At 40.4% G+C, this 22,402-nt stretch overlaps 1 protein-coding gene across 1 annotated transcript in view; it reads right to left on the bottom strand.

The window, feature by feature from the left end:
• The window catches only part of LOC133024357 (alpha-1,6-mannosylglycoprotein 6-beta-N-acetylglucosaminyltransferase B-like), a 113,055-nt gene that overhangs the window by 65,262 nt on the left and 25,391 nt on the right, over window positions 1-22,402 (bottom strand). Inside the window, exon 3 of the mRNA XM_061091431.1 lies at window positions 2,652-2,802. Within this exon, the coding sequence (XP_060947414.1) occupies window positions 2,652-2,802 (151 nt within the window). The remainder of the gene's footprint in view (window positions 1-2,651; window positions 2,803-22,402) is intronic.

Genomic DNA, 22,402 nt, shown 5'->3' with positions numbered 1-22,402 from the left:
AAGTCCTTCCAGACGGCGGAGTCGACAGAACCAAAGTTATTTGTAGCCACTGCCAAAGTGAATTTTCTTATCACCGGAGTACTTCCAGTCTAAAATATCACCTGAATGCAAAACACACAGTTGATATCAGCAAATCACTCAACGAAACAGCGAGTGGAGCGAGGCTTCGGCAGACTACGTTAGACGCAGGGAGGAGTATACATTTTTCATAACGAAGAGGATAACATTAATGCCCTGGCAGTGGCATTGAGCTTTAACTTTGTATTTGCTTTGATAACATTGTTAAGTTGAGATTTACACTGAATATTTGATTTAACTGCTACTGTATTAAATGCTGATGTTAAAAGTGTTTGCACAACAAATGTTATGGCACTTTCGTTCATATGGCAGAACATTAAAAATAAAAGTATGCTATACACTACTTTTTAATTCATTATTGGATTTTGCGTATACATATGCGATTAATCGTGATTAATCAGGGAAATCATGCGATTAACTCGATTAAAACTTTTAATCGTTGCCCAGCCCTAGTTAAAAGCAGAGGTTAAATTTCCCTCCTTGCATGAGTGTGCTTGTGCATGTCTGTGCATGTGTTTGGGACAAATAAATGTATCTTAATCTATCTATCGTTGAGAAAGAACGACACATAAACTTTGTATGCTGCAAAAAATGTTTTTCTTAATAACAAAACAAAAATAGAATCAAGACCTAGAACATACTATTTAAAGACTTTTGGGGACTAAAATTTAGTTGATTGAATTTGAGACTTTTTAAAAAAATAGACAAGTAAAATGGAGCTGTTGTCATTTATATGGATTCTCGACTTGTTTGGTTGGTGTGATGTACTACTACTCTCTCTACTCACTGACACTGACCCAGAAGAACCCATTTCTGCAGCTGATTACATTAAGCACCATGATCACATAATGTAATGTAATAAAATATCACAAATCTTTGTTTCTCATTATCAACTAGTCATTTATTGTTTCATTTTGGGTGGGGGGAAAACCAGCAAATCATAAATTGTGTTCTCTACTATAAATGCGGCTCATTGGTGTAATGCCAGTTGTGTGTAATTGGATGTCTAGCCATGCCAACGGCACTGTGACTGGGGATTAAGCCTGGCTCTCTGCAGTGGCGGCTGATAGCTCTTTTCCCCTTGTGCCACTCAGACATCCCAACCAAAACCTGGTCATGATGCTACTCTGATCCAGTTCACTATATTTCACCCAAACAATAGCACATCTATGAATGAAACATGAAAGGGTATTCAATTATTGTGTCAGCCGACATCATTACACTTAAAAGTCCTAAACATGGAAAGTTGGTGGTCATGTAAAGATACTAATCACCAACATGGTTTAAGAAAATCTGAAATATGCCACACACTATACAATCCTATCATTTTTGACAAATTCTGAGAGGCGCACAATACATCTAAGTATAATTTATCTGTTGAATCCCAGGCTGACAACAAGTCTTGAGGTAACGGGCAAACTGTTCACAAACCTATTTAGAACTGGACGTTCACACACCATTGATTTCAGCACTTGTATTTGACCCTAATTACATCCTGACCGTAACCCTCCATGCAGCCAAACTGCCCCCTTCAAGGCGATAACTGCAAATTGATTTCTGTTACAGTTACACGTCCTTGTACCATCCTTGTTAGAGTCCCTGACAATAGGCAGAGTACTGCACCTCGCGCCTAAGAGTAGAGCCGCTTCCTCCACATTAAACAGCCCATTACTAGACATTGATTACAGTTAACACCGATGCCAGAGCATATTAATCGTTCCATCCTTCTGCTCTGGTGCCTCGACGCAGATCTGAACCTGAGCGTTTATCCGGGATCATTTAGCAAAGTTCGAGGAAGTGAGGGGATTTCTGTCAGGGCGAATCACATCACCCCCGCTGCAGCGAGTTCAGTGGGGCTGCGTGAAAATGAAAGGAGTCGGAATGAGGAGAATGTCAGGCAGAAAAGACAAATTGGATGTTTTGGCGCTCAGGGGGCAAAGAGAGGAGTAGGTTGATAAAAGCAGTAGCAGCAAGGTCATACAAGACTTGTCTGTTTGCAGCAGCAATTCTTAGGTAATAGGCAGCAATTTCCACAAGTATGAGGAGGAGAAAAAACGAGAGTCAAGATGAGAGCGAAGTACAGGAGCAATCGAGGTGTAGAGATAGAGAGTGGATGTTCAGTAGGAATCACAATGAGGAATAAATCTTAAAATAGGAATCCTGACGTAACACTGTTGTCGATTAGATAGCAAAAATACTCCTCATTAAATTAAATTGTTCTGTAATGAATTTTGTTTTCCCCTGTTTTAATTGGTAGCTGAATAAAGATGGATCTTCACTACTAGTATAAAATATTTAGAACTTTATTCGGAAAGGATATCCTTTTAACGTTTGTGGACACAGTATAATGGTTTAAACTGTCTTCAACATTCTTATTGACAAGTTTTTGCACACATTATCATACTGCAGATATTTATTTTCTTACAAACTGTTTTGTATTTTTTCTAATTAGCACTATTGTATTGGAGTATGTGTCTATTCTTGACTGGAGGCACTGTAACATAACTCTGGGGAGTGTTGATGATTTCTTGTTACAATTGTAAGCTCTAATATGAAAGGAATATTCGCCTTACCTGTTGATAGCAGAGCTGAGCTCATCCAGACGCCGTGCATCGGTGGTGGAGGTGTTGTCGAGTTTGGACAGGCTGTCCATTCTTTTCAGAATCACCTCCAGCATGTCACTGATCTTCCTCAGCACACCACGTGACTCCACACCCCCCAGCACTGAGCGGAGAAACAGACATGGAAGGAAAGAGGCAAGAGGTGAATGAAAAGCTGGAGAGTGGAGTGCATGACAACCTTGTGGAACAGCGTGTATAATAACCACAGAGCCTGAAGCTCTTCAGGCTCAGAATGCTGCAGCCAGTTAATTTAAACCCATGTTTGTTTAGACTCATAAGTAGTGAAGACTGAAGGAAAAAGGATAAAAGGAAAAAACTGTACTGTGCAATAAGATTCACATGTTTTGTGAGGTCACTGTGACCTAAATCCAGTTCACAGGTCGCTGCCAATACATCAATGGCCAGAGCAATGTTGCAATAGGAGAGTATTACCTATAGATTAACCCTATTTATCCATTCAAATAAAGGCATATGTCAAGGCCAAAGCTCCAGAAGGGAGCATCAGAAATCAGAAATCCAAACTTTGTCATAGTTTGATCCTTTACCTCTGTCCCTCATCTGTTTGTTGGAATACGGTATACTTTACTGAAGAAAATAATTTACGTACAGTTAATATGAATACTGTTTGAGGCAGCTGACATGTAATGAACCCTAAATCTACATGTTAAACGGACTGAAAAGAGATGACTGTTTTACGAGCTGAAGCCTTATGAACCCTCACAAACGGTCATGCAATAAATGTTTGGACATTGCAAAATTCTTCCTCAAGCTTTTTTTCGCCATTGATGTGTAAACCTTTTTTCTTTCCTCTCTTCCCATGTTTCCTTCAAGGTTTGCTTTTGTGAAGGATTTCTTTCTGCCCTTGGGATCTTTTCAAAGTATCCAGCAGTTTGTCCACAAATCACCAACAGGTCACCTTCTATAAACGTGTGACACGCGGTCTGTAACACAATCCCCAGTGGTGGTTGCCAAGGCAACCAAGGTCCCTACACTTGTGATGAAGATATGATAAGTCTCTGGCTGAGGGAAACGATAGCCTTCACAAACAAAGTGGAAGTGGTCAAGTAGTTACACGAGTCAGAGATACAACATGATTGAGTGAAACCTAGGGCTGGGCCATATGACCTCAAATCAATATCACAAATATTTCAAACTTTTACCTCGATTACAATCGATGGAGAGTGAGTGAGCTCATGTGAGAATATATCAGGAAAATCTATTCACAGATAGGCGTGTTAATGATGTTCCTTACATGCAACTGATGTGAAATATATTCGTAGATATACAACAAAATTGGGAGCCATACATGTGAAAGATGCCGACAGAGAGGTCAACTTGGAAAGACAACAAGATTTGAGAGCTATGTATGCGTTGCGTTGCGTCATGTCCTGGCCCACGCTGCGTCTGCCCTGGACAATCTCCTGCTGTGTTCTTCATATGTGAAAGGCAAACTCCAGAAAATGCTCTGGAGTTCATGTCCGAAAAAGGCTCTTGTGATCCTATTGCCACACACATGCCTCTGCTTAAGCCATCTTGGCTCCCCTCCCCAACCCTCTTCCATCAGCTCACAAGATTTCAATCACAGCTTTTAGTTGAGTTGTCAATTGTCATTTTTTGCAGCAGCCAGGATGCTGACACAGAGAGTCATTCCACAGAAAGCCCACTTTTACAGTGGGACCAAATAAGAGTATCTTCTCTTAACTTGAGCATGCGTGTAAATCCTTAAAGTCTAAAAGCCAACACTTTTGGTAATCCCACGTCTTGGTATGTGTACAGCTTTAATTCTTGTTTCCTCAGCATTCAGCACAGTATGTTACCAAGTGCTCTATTTTAATCTCTCATCATAAATAGGGTTTTGTTCAGGCCAGACACTCCAGAGTCTGATGTCTGAATATCGGCTTAACTTTATATTCTCTGAAACCTTTTCATATGAGACGTTCCCCAGAACTCTGAGTTATGAAAAGCCAGGAACTAATTACGTAGAGGCTGTTTGCTCCTTTCTATGTCTCCGTCTGTGTGGTGGCCAATTTATTTCTTACACCTAACAAAACAGGGTGATCTCTCTGAGAACAGAGAGGAGGAGTTCTGTGTGTGTTGCTTTGTGTGTGTATAAGTTGAGGTGGCCATCATGGCTGAAAAGAGATTCTCAGCACAAAGGAGCATACACACACATAGATGCAGTAATGGAGAAAGGTAGAATATACTTTAACTGCATAAAAGATGTACCCGACCTCATTAGAATGATTACAGACACAGCCAGGTTCACAGGTTCACAGCGTCTGTGAGTTCAGCCATAATGGTCGAAAACGAGGAGGAAGGTCATAAAGAGGTGGAGACGCATATGGAAAGGTTCCTTATTGAACTCATCACATTTAAGAGAATCAGCAAGAGAAGAACAGTGACTCATGAAAGTAATAAAAGAAATGCAGTTAACTATATATTTTCCGGTTTAAATTAACTGTCATAGGTGAATATTGACAGATGAGGAAGAGCAGGAGACATTTAGTACCTTTAAGGAGATGAAGCAGAGGTTGGAAGAGATGTTAACTTTTTTAAAGCTTCTTCATCGCTTCATTTTTTCAGATGGTATAACATATATTATTCTAAATCAAAAGAAACAACTTAACTTGAATGAAGAGTTCAACAAGCTTAGGCTAATTAATGAACACACTATAATAGGACTGGGTGAAAAGTTGATATCTTTCAGGTTTAGAGAAATTAAAAAGAAAAATCTTGGTTTGTTTGATCTTGCAGACTACTCTAATTAATTAAGAATTAATTAATTTGGTTTTTACTCTCTTCTCAACTTTAACATTTTTATTTATATATTTCAGCCCTAATGTCTGATCTTCAAACTGCTTTTAATTGTTGGCTATTGTTTACCTATAATATTTCCTTCCTAACTTGCAATGGTATTATTATTATCATCATCATTATTAATATTTTCATATTAAAGACAATGATAATGGTTTTAAACTACTCTTCATGGGCAGAGAACCGTTTACAAATTGGCGATAGATCAACTATGTATTATTATTGTATATACCGTCTCTCCATGCTTGTACAATGCATTAGCAATTTATATATGATTTATAGTTTTGCTATATTGAACTTGAGGAAATGTATATTGCTTATACTCATTCCTACAGAGTGTTTTAAAGGAGGTTATGCGCTTGATCTGTTTTGTGGTTGGGAGCAGGAGACATCGGTGTCATCACTGCCATCAGTAGATTTATCATTGTGTGTAAAAATCCAATAAGACAAACACAGAGAAGACAGATGGCAAAAAAAGTGTAAAGCACAACACTTGTCAAAAATGGACTGTCAGGATGCTGGCACATGATGATCAAGACAAATGGGGTGTCCATAAAAAAATGGCATTTTTTTTTAGTAGATTTTACTTTTCAATAACGACAAACTGATTTCACTGTGTATGCTAGAGATGCATTTTAATTTCAGGTGCAATTATTACCTAAAGTGATCAAAATCCAAACACCTTCACTGTCCCATACGATAAAGCAGAGTGAGGAGAGCCAAGGGAGATCTGTCCACTTGAATATGAGGCCGCCATTAAATCCTCAGTAACCACACACACAGTAAACAGCTTAACATGATACAGCTCTGGACAGATGGGGCACAAAGGTCAGAGTGTACCCTTCCAGCCCCCATCAGAGCTCTTGGTAGAGCCCACATTGACACAGCAAACACCTGGATTACACTGTCCGACCGCTCTATCAAAGCCCATGTCTGCTGCTTGACAGGCAATAACAGCCAATGGGCTCCATGCCTAGCAGCGCTGATGCAAGGTCATTGTCTGCCTCCATCGCCTCCAGCGGCAGATGGAAACCTAAGTTCAGTGAGTTATCACCACTGCGACAGATGCATTTGTGTGGGTCTGAGAGTGTCATATCCTTTGGTGTGATGGATGGCTGTGTCGGGGCGTGCCAACGGGCCCCGTGATGATCTTTGTGACGCGCTGATAATGGATAGCATCCCTGTCACTGGTCAAGCAAATTAAAAGGAGCAGCCAAGCTGGGAAAATTATAGCTTATGTTAAGCGTTGAACAAATAAAGGCTCGTCTAAGCTTCAGTGCTTTTCCCAAGGATTTAATTCCCTGGCAAAGTCTCTGACAAAGCATCCAAATGACCTCACCCACACGTAGTTTTAGAGTTTGTTTGTTTTTACAAAGAATTGTGCTGCTTTGAATTAGTGTTAAAATGTGTGACTCCCTGTCTGGGTGACTGTTAATAAAGTACCAGATGAGACTATATAAGATTGGTAAACACAGTATAATAAATCAGTACTCGCCAAGATAACATCTGTGACTATCAGCAGTGCAGCACCAGAACAAACTGCAGGTAAAAGAGAACAGATCTTCAACTTGTTCTCATGTATCAAATATCATTTCGGGTCAGGAGGCTAATTGTTCTCTGTGAGTCTTTGTCTCTTGACGAATCTCTGTGTCAAAACTTAGTCAGAGAAGCTGCTCTCCCCTGGATGGCAAATGACCGGCTGTAACAGATGAGGTCTCCCTTTGAAGAGTGGGTCCTCAGCCTCACCTTTTATGAAATCTTTATAATAATAAGGAAACTGAAGCATTAAAATTCAAAATGCTTGCTTAAATGATATAGAAAATGACGGCCCCCATCATATGAAACCTCATTCAGAATGTAAGGACACTGTAGTGCAAAATGGAATAGATAGATGATGAACAGCAGCAATAACATTACTGCAGAGATGAAGAGAGATAAACTTGCTCAAGCTAAAAGGCAATTGAGTCAAAAATGGTTGTGTGTGTGTTTGTGTGTGTGTTTGTGTGTGTGTGTGTGTGTGTGTGTGTGTGTGTGTGTGTGTGTGTGTGTGTGTGTGTGTGTGTGTGTGTGTGACTTTGACAGCACAACAGCACTTTGCAGAAATGTAAAAAGCCAAAAAGCATTAGATATCCCCCTCCGGGTATCTGTCTTGAGCCTCAGGATATTGTTTGTATAAGTTGTTGTCAATGTCAATCACTGATCACATATTAAATAAGAATTATTAAAAGGGCTCCAGAAGAGCCCTCACTGTTGAAGAACTAAGCTCATTATTTGTATTAACATGTTCTGTCGCAGGGGGTGTTGAGACTCTGCAATGTAAGAGAAGTCATCAGTGACGACAATGGTGCATTCTTGACAATGGCGTCAACAACAGTTTATCCAGTCCAGAGATGTGGTACTGAGTCATGCGTCACAGAATTTTTAACAAATGGGCAAACAGCTCTTTGTTCAGTAGGGGGGGGCTGGTTGCAGCTTTGCTAAACAAAGCTGCAACCAGTATGACCATAGGTAAAGCAAATAGCCCATTCCAAACAGGCACTAGTCTCAATGCATTTGTGATGTAGAGCTTATGCACAGATTTCACGGCACGGTCTACTTATCACTTAAGAGTGAAAAGCCTTTCAGTTCTTATTGTAATGTTGAAAAAAGGCCGTAAGTGGTATTAGAGTAATTTTACTTTAATGAAAAAAGAGACCATGACTGACACCACATTTGTTAAAACCGACCATAAAAGAGATTTTTGATGACAAAAAGTCTGTTTCCCATCACTCTTAATTCTCATGGCTTGACTTATACATGTTAGATAAACCTATTGTGAGCTGACAGTGTTTTCATTGCTTTTTCTTTTTTATTCAGTTTGAAAAAAGTCCCACTCCGTCTTATGAATCTATTGCCATCATACACACAAATGAAATCATTTCCATTGCTGGTTGGTCTTTCACTTGCACTGTGACACACTGAGACCTGCATTATATTAAGGTCCCTGTGGGAAGCAGCTATTCAAACTCGAAGTCAGAGCAGCTTATATTAGTGATGGTTAGCTCAAGGACAAGAACACCCACGTAAGAAACTTTTAACAAGATGCATCATGGAACACGAGGATGGAAGACACAGTGTGCTGTAGGAAGTCAATGGTATTGTTGAGTTGTTCTCATAATAACGCATTGTGTGTCGATTACTTTGTTAATCTCGATCAATGCATGCATTTATTTGGTTAATTTGCAGTTCTAATTTTACTGGAAAGGCATCTTAAAGGTCGATGATTTAGACTAGAAGGTCACTCAGAGCACACACCTCCTCCAAGGCCCCTTATGAAAACACATTAAATTCACTAGATTCAGATTTTCATTTCAAATCTCCAACAAATTGCACACACCCAGAAAGAGATTTCATTATATTATCAATAGCCATGAAATAATCTCTGAGAAATCAAGGACATTTTAAAAAATCTCGCAATTTTAAAGAAAAAATTAAAATAAATCCGGCATTCAACCGCACATCCCTGTCTGCACCAAAATACAAATATCTCCTGATCCATCCTTCCACCAGGTTTCAAGGTAATCTATCAAGTAGGTTTTGCTTAATACTGCTAACAGGCAAACAAACACTGATAAAAAACAAATCCGCCTTGGTAGAGGTAATAAGTAAAAAAAAAGATTGAGAAATGTGTAGACTCCTAAACTGACATCAAATAACCACATCATTTACTTTAATTAGATATGCATTGCAACTAATTGATATGCATGATTCAATAACTTATCTCAAGAGATCAAACAAGTCATTTTCAGCCCTACAGTAATTATTTTAGCAGAGTTGTTTAGCTGCCTGTTTGTTTTTCACTGCAATTAAAGCGGTCTTAAGACTCTAAGAGAGTAAAAGTTAATAGGAACGAGCTGCTGTTAATCTATCATGCTGGGTTTGTCTTCCCCCACTGTAATGAAGTGGAATAAAATCAGCACAAATACACATTAGCAGACAATGGCCTGCTTTGGCCACCATACTGGACTGAATATTTGATGTCAGCGCTTGTGCACTGTGTGTGTGTGTGTGTGTGTGTGTGTGTGTGTGTGTGTGTGTGTGTGTGTGTGTGTGTGTGTGTGTGTGTATGTGTGTGTGCTGTAGCCTACACAACTCATTGACTGTTTTCCATTGACCATTTTGAGCTACTGAGCCTCCAAATCTTGACAGTAGGAACAATTAGCATTACTGACTCGAAATTAAATTTACCAAAGTGTGTGTGTGTGTGTGTGTGTGCACTTGTTAAAAGAGTTCATTAAATAGTGTGACCGTCTGCTTGACTTTGTGCTAATGGAAATGGCAGAAGGGGTTACACAATATAAAGCAGCTACGACTTCCCTCCATCAAATCCTTTTCATGTCACAGAGTTCAAAAATTCACATTTTACCGAGGCTGGGAACAACATTTGTCTGCGTCAATGGCACCATCAAAAGAGAAGGACTTTTCATATCTCAGCACAGCGGGGTGTCACATAAAAGAACATAGGGAGGGCAGGGGTGTGTTTGAATAGTATGCAAGTATCTCTATGACTGCAGTATGTAATGTGTGCGGGGTGAAATAGAATGGATTCCTATTACCGTTGAAAGCTTAGCAGAAAAAGAAGGGTTTAAAGCAGTGGGGTTTCTTCTAATAAAAGTGCATGATTTAGGTGCTTCAGCAGCCTGAATGCACATGTTTGGTCTGTGTGTGTGTAATAGGAAAGACATCAAGGCAGCAGGGTGAAAAAGGTGGATTCAATCGCATTGAAATTGAACTTCACAAATTCTAAAAGCAAAACAAAAAGGAATCATAAACAAGGATTTTCTCTTAAATTGGTATTTCACAGAGGTGTTTAGATGTAGATTAGTAAAAACCCAAGTCTAGTGAAATATTAATACAAACAGTTATTTCTACATCTAAAGTGCAATCGAGAGCCGTTTTCAAATCAAACTATCTTAAAGCAAACTCTATCATTTGATATGTGCCGAGGTTCTGAGACAGCTCTGAACTGTAAACCTTCAATCAGCCACTTGTGCGTGAGTGTGTGTGTGTGTGTCTGTGTGTGCGCACTCTTTGCGATTGGGTCTGTATGATCGGCTCTCTGAATTTGTTTGCAGTTGCTCCAAACGAACATGAGGGCTGACTTATGTGACTGCACAGAAACACACACATACGTCTACGTGCATGAGGTTATTATTTGTGCCAGAACAGGATGGTGTTTTGATTGGTTTGGGGGGGGTCGCGGGAAGGGGAAGGAGGTATTTGAATATTTATGAGAAGAAAACCATTTGTGGTCTGATGAAAGCTGACAGAAGGGCCTGCTGGATACAGGATGACACAGCTAAATTAACTGCAGAACTGAAGGCAGATGTCACTTTGTCACAGGAACACACACACACACACACACACACACACACACACACACACACACACACACACACACACACACACACACACACACACACACACACACACACACACACACACACACACACACACACACACACACACACACACACACACACACACACACACACACACACAGCTACTTAAACAGGTAACAACCGCCACCCTAAAACAAAACTGTGATATTAATTCACACCTAAAAACTAGACACCTGTCTCAACAAAAACTAATTTTAAAAATCAGTTGCGACCGGAAATTATGCTCTGAACACATATAGCAATTATTGGATGGTACACCAGTGCGTCATAACTCTGTGGGCTCATAAATGTTTTTGCTTTATTGAGATATTCCAATCTCGGGCGAGCATAAATTGAATGCAGGGCTTCAAGCTGTGAGCCAGAAAATGCAGCATAGCAGGAAAATCACCGCGGCTGCTGTCATGGCCTCCTGCCTGTTGTTTCTCATTGTTCACGATCGGCTCAGGGATTTGTCTGGAGATGACATCATCACCGCAGTATGTCCCCCCCCGGCTCCTCAGGTTAAGGAGGCACTTGTTTGATACAGTGAACTAGAACGGAGCTCTACACAATCCACACGTACACGGATCCTTCAGACACGTTGCATGTTTACCTGTGCACTCCAACCACTTCCTCTTCATCCTCCCTCTTTACTGCTCCCTAAACCTTTCCCTTCTTTTCCCCTTACCCTCTTCTTTCTCTCATCCTCATCCCCCTCGTGCCCTGTTCTCACACTTTCACCTGATTCGTCATTCTCTTCCCACCCTCCCTCTCCGTTGCAGTGAAGGGAACAACACAATCAACGGTAAAACTCCACTCTCAGGGGAGCAGACAGACAGACAGAGTGGAGGTTATATGCCGCTCTATACCTCTCCCTTCTCCAGTACATCTTCTCTGCTCATTTCTACACCTACGTTCAATTAGTACAAATTACATGCCGTTTAATTATTATGGCGTCGGAGCTCCACTGTTCATTAGCTGAGGAACGGCAGGACCGAGTGCAGACGGAGAAGAGAGGGATGGAGGTGGGTTTATTTTAGCCGCACGCTGGGAATGAAAGTATTCTGTGAAAGCAGTGTGAAGGCAAATGAGAATGCAGCAAATGAAGCATGAAGGAAGAGAAACATCGCGCTGGCAATAAAGTAAACACAATGAATGCCAATGATCTAAAAGACAATCTAGTAAGATGTAAAGCCAGAAATGATGGGATGATCAATACGCTCATTTGTACCCCACGTTAAAGAAGAGAATAGGCCCAGCTGGCAACGATGTAAAATGTAAACACTCGTCTCCATCTTAATTTTCCCCTCTTGGTTTGGCTTTTGAAATATTTATTGTTCATTTGGTTTTGACATTTTCTCATAATTCATTCAGCGCCGTCAAGGCAAATTAGATTTCCTGATGGGAGATGAGAAGAGATAAGGAGAGATGGGAGGATATTAAAAGACTTAAAGAAAGAAGGGACCGCAACAATGTCTATTAATGCTGACGGCTTCTGTCACTTCTCTTCTCTGAGCTTCTCAGTTTCGAAGTGATAGAGAAAAGGATGAAGAAAGACTGTTAGCGCTGTAATATAGCACTTTGTCTCTCAACAAATCAAACCCTCCTCTTCCTCCTTATCTTCCTCCTCTCCCTCCATCATGATGTGTTTTGCCCACGGTTCTCAGGATTTTATTTGAATTGTACTTTTTTGCTTTGTAGGTGTCACATTCCAAGTGGACAGGATCCTTCTCACATCGTATTTCCACTCTTCTTCCATCTGCTTCTTTTCTAATTCCACTTGTCTTTCACTTGCTCTCTCTTTAATTTTCACTCCTTCACTCCACTGTCGGCTTGATTCATCATGCTTTATCTCATGATGATGACAGAGGATGAAACGCCGGCATCACTCAGCGTGCACACACACACAGACCCACACAAAGCACTTGAGAGGGACAAATAGAAAAACAATATTTGAACAGAAACTAAATTGCATACACATATGCAGCATGAAAGGTTAATCTGTTGACAAGCAGAGTGTGTCTGGCGTCTGTGGGTGTATTTGCGTCTTGATGAAACCGTGATGAAATGGGGGGATAGCGATTGCTGTCTTGAACCACACAATCTAAAACAACCCAATTCTTCATCAGATAGGATTATGCTCCTCGGAAATACATGCCAGTGTTGCATTGTTTATTTGTCGGGTTTTGATTGCAAACACACACCATACGCATGAGAACATAGAAGCAAGCACACTCCGGCCAGAACAGGTGTGAGTGCAGCGTGTGGTGGCCACCTGACAGATAAAGATATTTAAATTGAGGTGAAATCAATCTTTTTACCTATTTCGCTGTCAACTGTGATTGACAGCGAAATAGCACTCAGAGGAAAAAGGCGAAACACAGATTCTAAAAGATAACCATGTTGTCAGGTTGGAATGGCTGTGGCTCAGGGGGTAGAGCGGTCATCCTCTAAGCAGAAGTTCAGTGATCCCAGTCTTTCCATCTGCGTGCCAAGGTTTTCCTTGGGCAAGATACTGAACCTCGGATTTCCCCTCATAGATTCACTGTATGAATGTGTGAAAACGAGTGCAGTCTATATAAATACAGACCACACATGGGAGCCGAAATGAAAAGCACATGTGCCGCTCACGGGTCCAGTGTGGCCTTCCTGTTACACTATGCCCACACTTAATAATAAATATCAAACGACCATTATCGTACACTGGACGTGCATCTACCCATGAGAATGGTCACAGATGCTGGAATAATAGCTTAACTGTAAAATATAGGCACATGAAGCTTCATAAAATGGAGAATTAAATAGCGGCTAACAAAGAAAACAAGGTCAGTAAAGTATGCGAGTCATTATTGTATCGTTGTCCATGTTGCATTGAGCAAATGTAGTCTGTTGGGGTAGCCTTCCAGGAAATGATGTTAGAACGTGGATGTAAACGTCATAGTCATCATTTCCAAATTTCTCTGTTTGTGACCAAGACTCAAATGCAACCCCTGGACTTTTGACTTTAGAAAAGTCTCAGTCTTATGGGCTCAAAAGGAATAGTGTTTAAGGAGTAACGCCAGACATTAACAAAATAAAACAGATTTTAAAACTAAAACATATTAGTTGGGATGTAGCCTCATTCTAACAACCTTGTGGGAAGGAAGCAGTGACCCTCATTTTGATTTCCTCCACCTGCAAAAGTCGCTGTATCTCAGAAATCATTTCTCTGCTGACTTTTACTAGTTCAACACAACATGACTATTCATAGCAGACAGACGCACAACTGCTGGGCTTGTTCTGCCACGACCGCGTCAGTGTGTGTTAGTGTGATGGAGCGTCGTGTTGTACTCTGACACTGGTGATGTGTAGAGGTTTAAAGTGTGCGAGTGTGTATCTGCCCCTGTCAGATGAGGGTGTACAAGCATTTAGAGGGGAAATACATGCATGACATGACATGACCTTCACAGTGTTCTGTGATGGGTGTGCATGTGTGGTGTAAATACAGACATTATTATTCTCATAAAGAAACATCCAGGAAACCTGTGGGAGAAAAACACAAAAAAAACTGAAGGATGTACCTGCACCTCCTGGTGGATGTGTTTACATTCATATCACATGTATGGCAGAGATGGAAAAAATTACCATGTTAATAACTAACACTATCCTGGTAATTGTCAGGAATTTTATTTGATGACATGAGGTTGGTTTTCAGGCACTTCATTATTACTAAAACACGTCAGGCACAATCCTAGTAAGAACTTGGACATTGGCATGAACATTATTTACAAGCCGGGAATTTGTAATTCAGATTAACTATCTGTGATATGACAAGAATGTGGCACCAGGTCAGTTAATCAACATGTGCATTCAGCAGGCTTTTTAGGGGGCTACTTTCTGATTCATTCCAAATTATGTATTAATATATAATTATCACCTCGGCCCTAATCTCTACAACAAATACTTAAAGCATAAAGTCAGCACGACCCAGAGTCACATTGGCGAAGTTGTTATCGTAAGTTTCTGAAAATCTGTTTCATTATTAGTTTGGTTAGATTGTCGGGCATATGACGTCCACCCCTTAGGCAGAAATCGCATGCACTGCATCTCCCCTGCCTCTCCACCACATCCCCTGAAAGCCTCCAATCAATCAACATCACGATGAAACATGGTTATATCAGAATCCTTAGGGAAGGATAAGACAGAGGGAGAGAGGGGGGGCAGTAAAGCTGGTTCAAGACAAGTGGATTTCAGCGGTCATCCCACGGCTCTTCAGAAATAACAAGATTCATGCCAGAGGCCAGGCTCACAATTCACTTACTCCTGTCATACAGAGGGAGCACTGGTAGATACTGAACATCAGGAATGTAAAATTAGATGTAAAATAAACTTTCCTGATACAAAACTTTCATTTTCACCCATCCTTCATTTTCCTTTCATTTGTGTTGGAGCTGAAAGGCTTTGTGATAACACATGGCGTTGTTATACCTATACTAGTTAGGCTGTGATCTGGACTGAGACCACCTCCTCTAAAGCGTAGCGGCGCAGTTGTTCTGGTCTGCAGCCCGGTGTGATTACTGTGATCACATCTGCCTTAATGAATCACACCATGAGCGGGAAACAAACCCCAACCGCACTCAGTGTGAAAACGCCCTAAGAGGACGGACCTTTTTTTCTGAAATAATCTTGTGTCTTCTGTGCAACCATTTGAGACAACATGTTTTGGAAACAGTTATATAAAAAGCCATTATATGCCAGAAGGGTAGTTTATATGCGATGTGGAATAAAATAATTTTCCTAACACTCTGTACCGCTCTCCTCCTGTAGGGATACTTTATATTTTCACTATGAATAGATTTGTTCCCCTGAAATCAATCTGTTCCGTGCTCTCTTTATTTTTCTCTATGTTTCCTCCATTATCTCTCTCTCTCTTCCTCCTTCAATTCCATGTGCTCACAAATTCTTTATCCCCGCTATTCCTAACATCTTCAAACTTTCCTTCCTGGCATCCCTTACTCCCAATTCTCCTTAAATATCATCTAACTGTCTGTACCTCTCCCTCTCTCTGGAGCTGTAAGTGTTTCTCTCTATAATTCAGCCCTCAGCAGATAAATTAGCATCTGTCAAAGCTTCGCTCTGTGCAGAGAGCTTTGGCAGGAGCCATTTCTCGATGGCACACTTCAGCGCCCTGGCACCTTCACTCATCCCGTTATTTACTCTGACTCACAGGTAATGAAGCAGACAACTGGTGAAACCATGTGTAAGAGAGGAAAGACATACCACTGTTGGAGCCAGAATGGACATCTGGCCCTGTGATACTGGGAGGCTGTGTTGCAAACTGGGGCTATACAAATGTTTACAGTTGAAATGAACAGCTGGGTTTGGGGAAGTTCAGGCGTAAAGTGGAAAAGGTGTTTATCTGACGGCTTTTAGCCAATAGCTACAGAGCCAGAATAGAAAATGAATGGCACACTTTATACAACACAGTTGTTGCCACTAATCTGGAAAACACTGGTTTATTGCACACATTTCAATTAATTTCCTGCTATTTATATAAAGTTCCATTTATTCACACACTGCAAAAAACAGATTTCACTCAAGCCCAATAAATGTTTTGTTACAAGCATACATCTTGTTAAGGTGCAAGCATATTCTACAAAGCTCCACTAATTTGGGATAAATATATGCTCCAGCATTTTGCTGTAACAGCCATAAGTGTTTTTTTTTAAAGTTGAAATTACCCCCAAACTTTATCTCGCTAATGGAATATTTAAGCAGCAACTGTTGAGGGCTTTTTTCACATAATAGTAAAGCAGAAAACAGAGGCCACCATTTTCAGTGAGCACAACTCGCAGCAGGTAGCTACTCTCAAACATGCATTAAATAATGAAACACCTATTATGATTTTATGTATGTCTCATACAAACCATATCTGTGTTTTCCACCTCGGTACAACAGAAAACATTACATCCACTCAAGGTTAGGAAGCTTGTCTTTGCTGACTTGACTTTGATTGAATAAATTTAAAGTGGAAATTGGGGTTTGTTTTATACAGTATGTTCTTTACTGTTTTCAAAAGCAGTTGGCTGTGGAACACAAATTATTTTAAAGCTTTTATCTTGATCATGTGAAAGCAAATACAAAACTAGAAGGACAGATAACACAAATACAGTGTCGAAGACAGTGAGAAAAATCCCACTTTTTAGAACATTCAGTAGGTACTGGCAATCCTGCTGAGAAAGCAACCAACACACAAACAAACAAACCAGGGGCAAAAAAAACCGAGCTACTTGGTGAGGGTTATGATCAAAAATAAGAGCCCTCTAATGTGTATGAACAGGTGACCCACTTAAAAATCATACAAATCACTACACATTGTGAATCCAACATCAAGAGCACAGAGGCTTAACATGTTTCCGGAAGGCCAGGTAAATTATAAATTGAAAAGATTGGCTGCTTAAACCAATCCAGAGTCTAAAATAACAACCACTTCCACCAGCCTCTTCCAGTGAAAGCCCTTTTTGTTTATTTACCTGTTACAGCCAAACTCTTTTACAACCTCCATCCATTCCTTCAGTGTTGCATCATTATATATGTGTATGTAGTTATGTTTTCCTTATTAAGCTCAAGTTAATTATTTCTTTAATTTAATTTGTGCTTTAGAGACACTCTTGACTGATCACCAAGAGAAATGGTTATTACTTTTATCGCACTGACTCTGAGGTCTTATCGCTGGTCGAATAATTAAACTGGTTCCGCATGATAATTCTCATTAACGCTACATTTCCCTAAATCAACCCGAACACACTCTACAGCTTCGCCTCTGATCTGTCTCCGTCTCAGCTGAATCTGACAGACACGTCGACTTCACTAAGCCTCCGTCTGCAGCTGCACTCTGTGGTCGCTGCCTGATTGGATTATTTTACAGCTACCTGAGACACTACTGTGTTTTATTGTGCTGATGCCGACCCTTTATTCTCACAAATAAGATTTAGCTGTATGTATCCTTGCTGAGTGAGTTGTTGGTTACTGGGGATTTGCTACTAAGTGAGTGCTGATAGCAGTGCTGGTCACTTAAAGTTGAAAGTGCGCTTTGATTATACTGTAGCTGGCACAGCAGAAACATGCGCACACCACTCTCTGACATGCACACAGAGGAACAGCACAGAAACCACAACACCATGCATGCAAAGAACACACACATTAAATCCCACAGGATGGCTAATCAATTATTCATTAATTCCCCTATGCTGAGGAGGATGTTCTTTTGAAATATTGACGACGGCGACTAGACATTGCCAAGTGTGTTTGTGTTGTTCATTTGTATGTGAATACCAGGGCCGATAAATATATAATTGCATTACCAGCTCTTAATGTGTGGCATATTAAATGAGACTGTGTGTGCGCTTATGTGCATTTTTCGTCTCCATAAGAGAAATTAGGAGAAACTGTTGTATCCAATGCAAGGTGTGTTTCTCTTAGCCCTGAAACACACAACTTATTTTTGGTCATCAGTTAGCTTGAGTGTTATTACACTGTAAAACTCAACCTCAGTCATTGTATTATTTTAAGTAATATAAATGTTAAGTTAGTGTGACATTACTATTATCTGTAATATCATAAAATCTCTTTTTTCTTTTTTTTTTTTAGAGATCATTATCAAAATGTTATCATAGCAAATTATTAAAACCATTACCTGGCTGCTCAAGGACATTTTCATTTCTATAGCAATATATTTTTACCTTTTTCTATTTAAACAAAACCGGCGTGGGGCTGAAAGCGTTCTGCTTTTTGATAAACAGGCCTTGTTTGCCCGCAGGTTAACAGTCCATGTGAAGAGCAAAAGAGGAGGAACACTTTTCACCGAAACTCATCAGCTTTCAGGTTTTTAATACATCTGCATTCATTTGCAGATAGCTGTTAACAGAGTGTAGCCAACATGTCGTCTAGCCCTGGAGCACCCATTAAAAGTAAGAGAAGCACTTGATTTGTGTGAACTCGTCAGTCAGTTGATGGTTTACAGCAAATTGAAAACATCTTGCCCTTATATTCACTGTCTTCACCGGAAGCACAAAAATACTGGCCATGGTCCCAGATGCTAATTTATTGTCAGACTATAGACAATGGGCTCGGAGATTGGTAAAAAGGGAGAACACACTTGAAATCTTTGTCCTGACCGGTAAGTAAAACACGACTGATCTGTCTGATTTTAACGAATCTTTAAATACATTGTGAAGCAATATTTTCCTTAGATACATTTTATTCTATATTTAATTACCTCACCAAACCACCACACCACAAGGCCACCCTTCACACTGAAACAGATCTATAATATTCTTAGGTTAAAAAAAACATCTCAGAGCATTAAAAAAAAAGATACACTAACAACTATGCACATTTAATTGTGTTAAGTGTGATGTACATTTAATTGCTGAGAAAATGCTCACTGGATATGAATGTAGCATGGATTTTATTTGCACAAAGCAGTGCTGAGGGGCTTGAGGCAATTTTATCCATCGACTTGCTAAACTGTGTGAGCTCAGCTGTTTCGAAAGCTTGTGGGTATAGTTAGCTCTGTGTGTGTGTGTGTGTGTGTGTGTGTGTGTGTGCGTGTGTGTGTGAGAGAGAGAGCTGGAGTTGGTGCATGTGTATATATGATGTCCTACATACTGTGTGTCTGGAAACAATGAGACCACTGGTGTGTACGTGTAAATAATCTCCAGCCTGAACTGCATGTTCATGTGTATATTTCAAGATTCTTCGTCCTCAAGATGCTGAGTCGGAGGCATTTCTTCACAGACTGATGGCCTATGGTGTGATCCATGGAGACTGACGCCGCCTTGAGCGAACCCATTAAGGAAATGAGCGTGATCAGTCAAAGTGCATTAATCCAACTTGATCACCTGAGGGCATTAAAACAAATTACATCAAAATTTAGAAGAAAATAAACCAATGAAATCACATGCACGCAGGAGGAGACACAATACCTTGACATGAATGCTCTCATAAGCACACCCCCCCACATACATTTAGAAAAATACAAAAAGCACAGTGCACTTATAGCCCAAGATTTATTTATTTTCCGGTTACTTGCTATGAGCCAACAGCTATAATAAGAGTCTGGTGTTTCATGCTTTGCTTGAGTCACAGCAGCTCAACTTGTGCTTCAAGTGAACATGATTCAAGTCGCGCAGTTGAAAATCCCAGGAAAGTGACTGTTCGCTGCCACAGGTATTGTAAGGGGAGTATTACTGACAAGGAAAAATGGTTGCGCTTGTTAAAGCCGTTCTCATTCAAACGTGATCCATTTCTCAGCAGACGAACCTGAATGTTACACGACAGAAAACAGTGAATGAGAGATTTGGGAAAACCTTTCATAAATTGTTTTTTTCTGTTGGGCCTCTGTGTGTTTTTTATTCACTGTAAAACGGATGGGACCTATCATCTGGGATGACAGGTAATGCCATTTAAAATTTCCCAGGGAGAAGAAGGGCCAAAGGCTCGTCAGTACAGCAGCACACAGGCTACCGGATCATAGTAAGCTGCCGAATAGATGCTTGAGTGGAGGAGAGGCGTCAGCAGGCAGCATGCACGTCTAGGTAGAACAATAGAGTGCTTGTTTTCAATCAGCATGCGGCCTGTCATGTTTTAGAATATTATTACAGTAAACACAAGCATTAATTAACACCAGCGCCTTATTATCAGGAGGCTAATACACATATTAGCCATAATATGTCTTTCAGACTGAGCATCCATTAGATTAAAACAGTCCATGAAATATTCATTAACTGAGAAATGGTAAGATCCTGCGTGATGCTTTCTTTATCATGCATGAGTTCACAAGATGAGCAACACTATCAACTATGAAGACGTGCTGCAAATAATTTAAACGACTGAGTATAAGTTTGAGCCAGGTACATTTAATCATATTCCTATATCTGTAAGATTTTCAAAAAGAGTATAAAGGTTTTAATTAAGAATTTAAATGCAATCTGTTCACCTTCTCTCCTTCTTCAGTTTGCATCATTTATCATTGTCTGAGTACATGTCACAGGGGTATAGATAAATCAGTTAAAGGACACTGATCCTGATAAGGTGGTCATTAGGGAGAGCTTCTGTGAGTGTGTGCGTAACAAGACTGACGGCTAACAGCTTTATGATATTATCAGGCACAGCATGTGTGTATCAATGTCTAATGTCAATGCTGCAGGTGTGATTATTACTGCCACATGGTTCCAAACGCAGGGATGTTCATCATTGACTGTTAAACCATTAACTGACAACAATGTTTGACAAATGATGACTCCAAGTAAAACATTCAAAATAAATCCTGGGACCAGCTGAGAGGGAATTCTTCACCGCGGGTCGCACAGTTAATAGACTGTCACCAGTTTACCTCCAGAGTGTGGACATGTGGATAGAAAACTGAAGATAAGCTGTCTGCTGCGCTGAGAACTGAGGTGGACCTGGCCTGTGTATGGGGTTGATTGATCAGTGTGTGTGTGTGTGTGTGTGTGTGTGTGTGTGTGTGTGTGTGTGTGTGTCTGTGTGTGTCTGTGTGTGTCTGTGTGTGTCTGTGTGTGAGAAAAAGACAGCCAAGCAAAGAGTTTTACACACAGCTTTACAATGCAGTGAAGTTATTAAAATCCAACTTGATATTGTTATAGAGGTGGAAAAAAATGTCTTCCCATAATGAAACTGTGGTGACGAGACAAATGAGACTATGCAGGCTGCTAGAGGTAACTAATGGTAAACAAGGTGTAGACATGTTGGTCTGTTTTATTGTTTTACTCCATTCACAGCAGCTGCAGGAGAGTGATGATGGATGAATCCACATCATCTATTTATTTATGCTGCTTTTTGCAAATGTAAAAATTAAGAAATGAAAATGTTGTTTTTAAAGTGTCACACACACTCAGGATAATGGTGGATTAAGAAGTGTCTGCTACTGGCGAGGAAAAAAATATTACTTGACACGTATGTAAGTGCAAGTTTTTGTGCTTTGAGGTCTACGGAGGCTAAAGAGAGAAAGAGAATAAGATAGGAGAGGCCCAGACTGGTTGAGCAAATTCAACTGACTGTGTGCGATGAGTGTGCGAAAGTCACTGTTGTAATGTTTTCAGCAGGCAGGCGTCTTAATTTAGCTTTGTGCCCATGTGTGTCCTGACACTTTGTCTTCTCTCCTGTTGCTTCCAGCTTTCCCTATACATTCCTTTCAGTCAGCTTTACAGAACACACACGCATGCACGCACGCAGGAGTTTAATCTTTAATTAACGTTATAACCATGATGATTTGGTTGATACTGTCCAGCATCAACCAAAGTCAGCAAGTCTCCAAGATGCAGGTACAGGTACAGCAAGTGCAGCATTTGTTGTGTGTGTTAGAAACATAATGGAAGGATTGGCAGGTAGGTGGGGGCTGTGACAGCAGGAGAACTGACAGGAATCTCTGGCCATCGCTAACAAATGCTAACCTCCACTTTCGCAAAA

This window comes from Limanda limanda, chromosome 2 (assembly GCF_963576545.1).
Source record: "Limanda limanda chromosome 2, fLimLim1.1, whole genome shotgun sequence".
In the NCBI taxonomy this organism is placed as follows: Eukaryota; Metazoa; Chordata; class Actinopteri; order Pleuronectiformes; family Pleuronectidae; genus Limanda; species Limanda limanda.
Note: the sequence above shows the minus strand (reverse complement) of the source record. Positions and strands in the feature narration are given on the sequence as shown.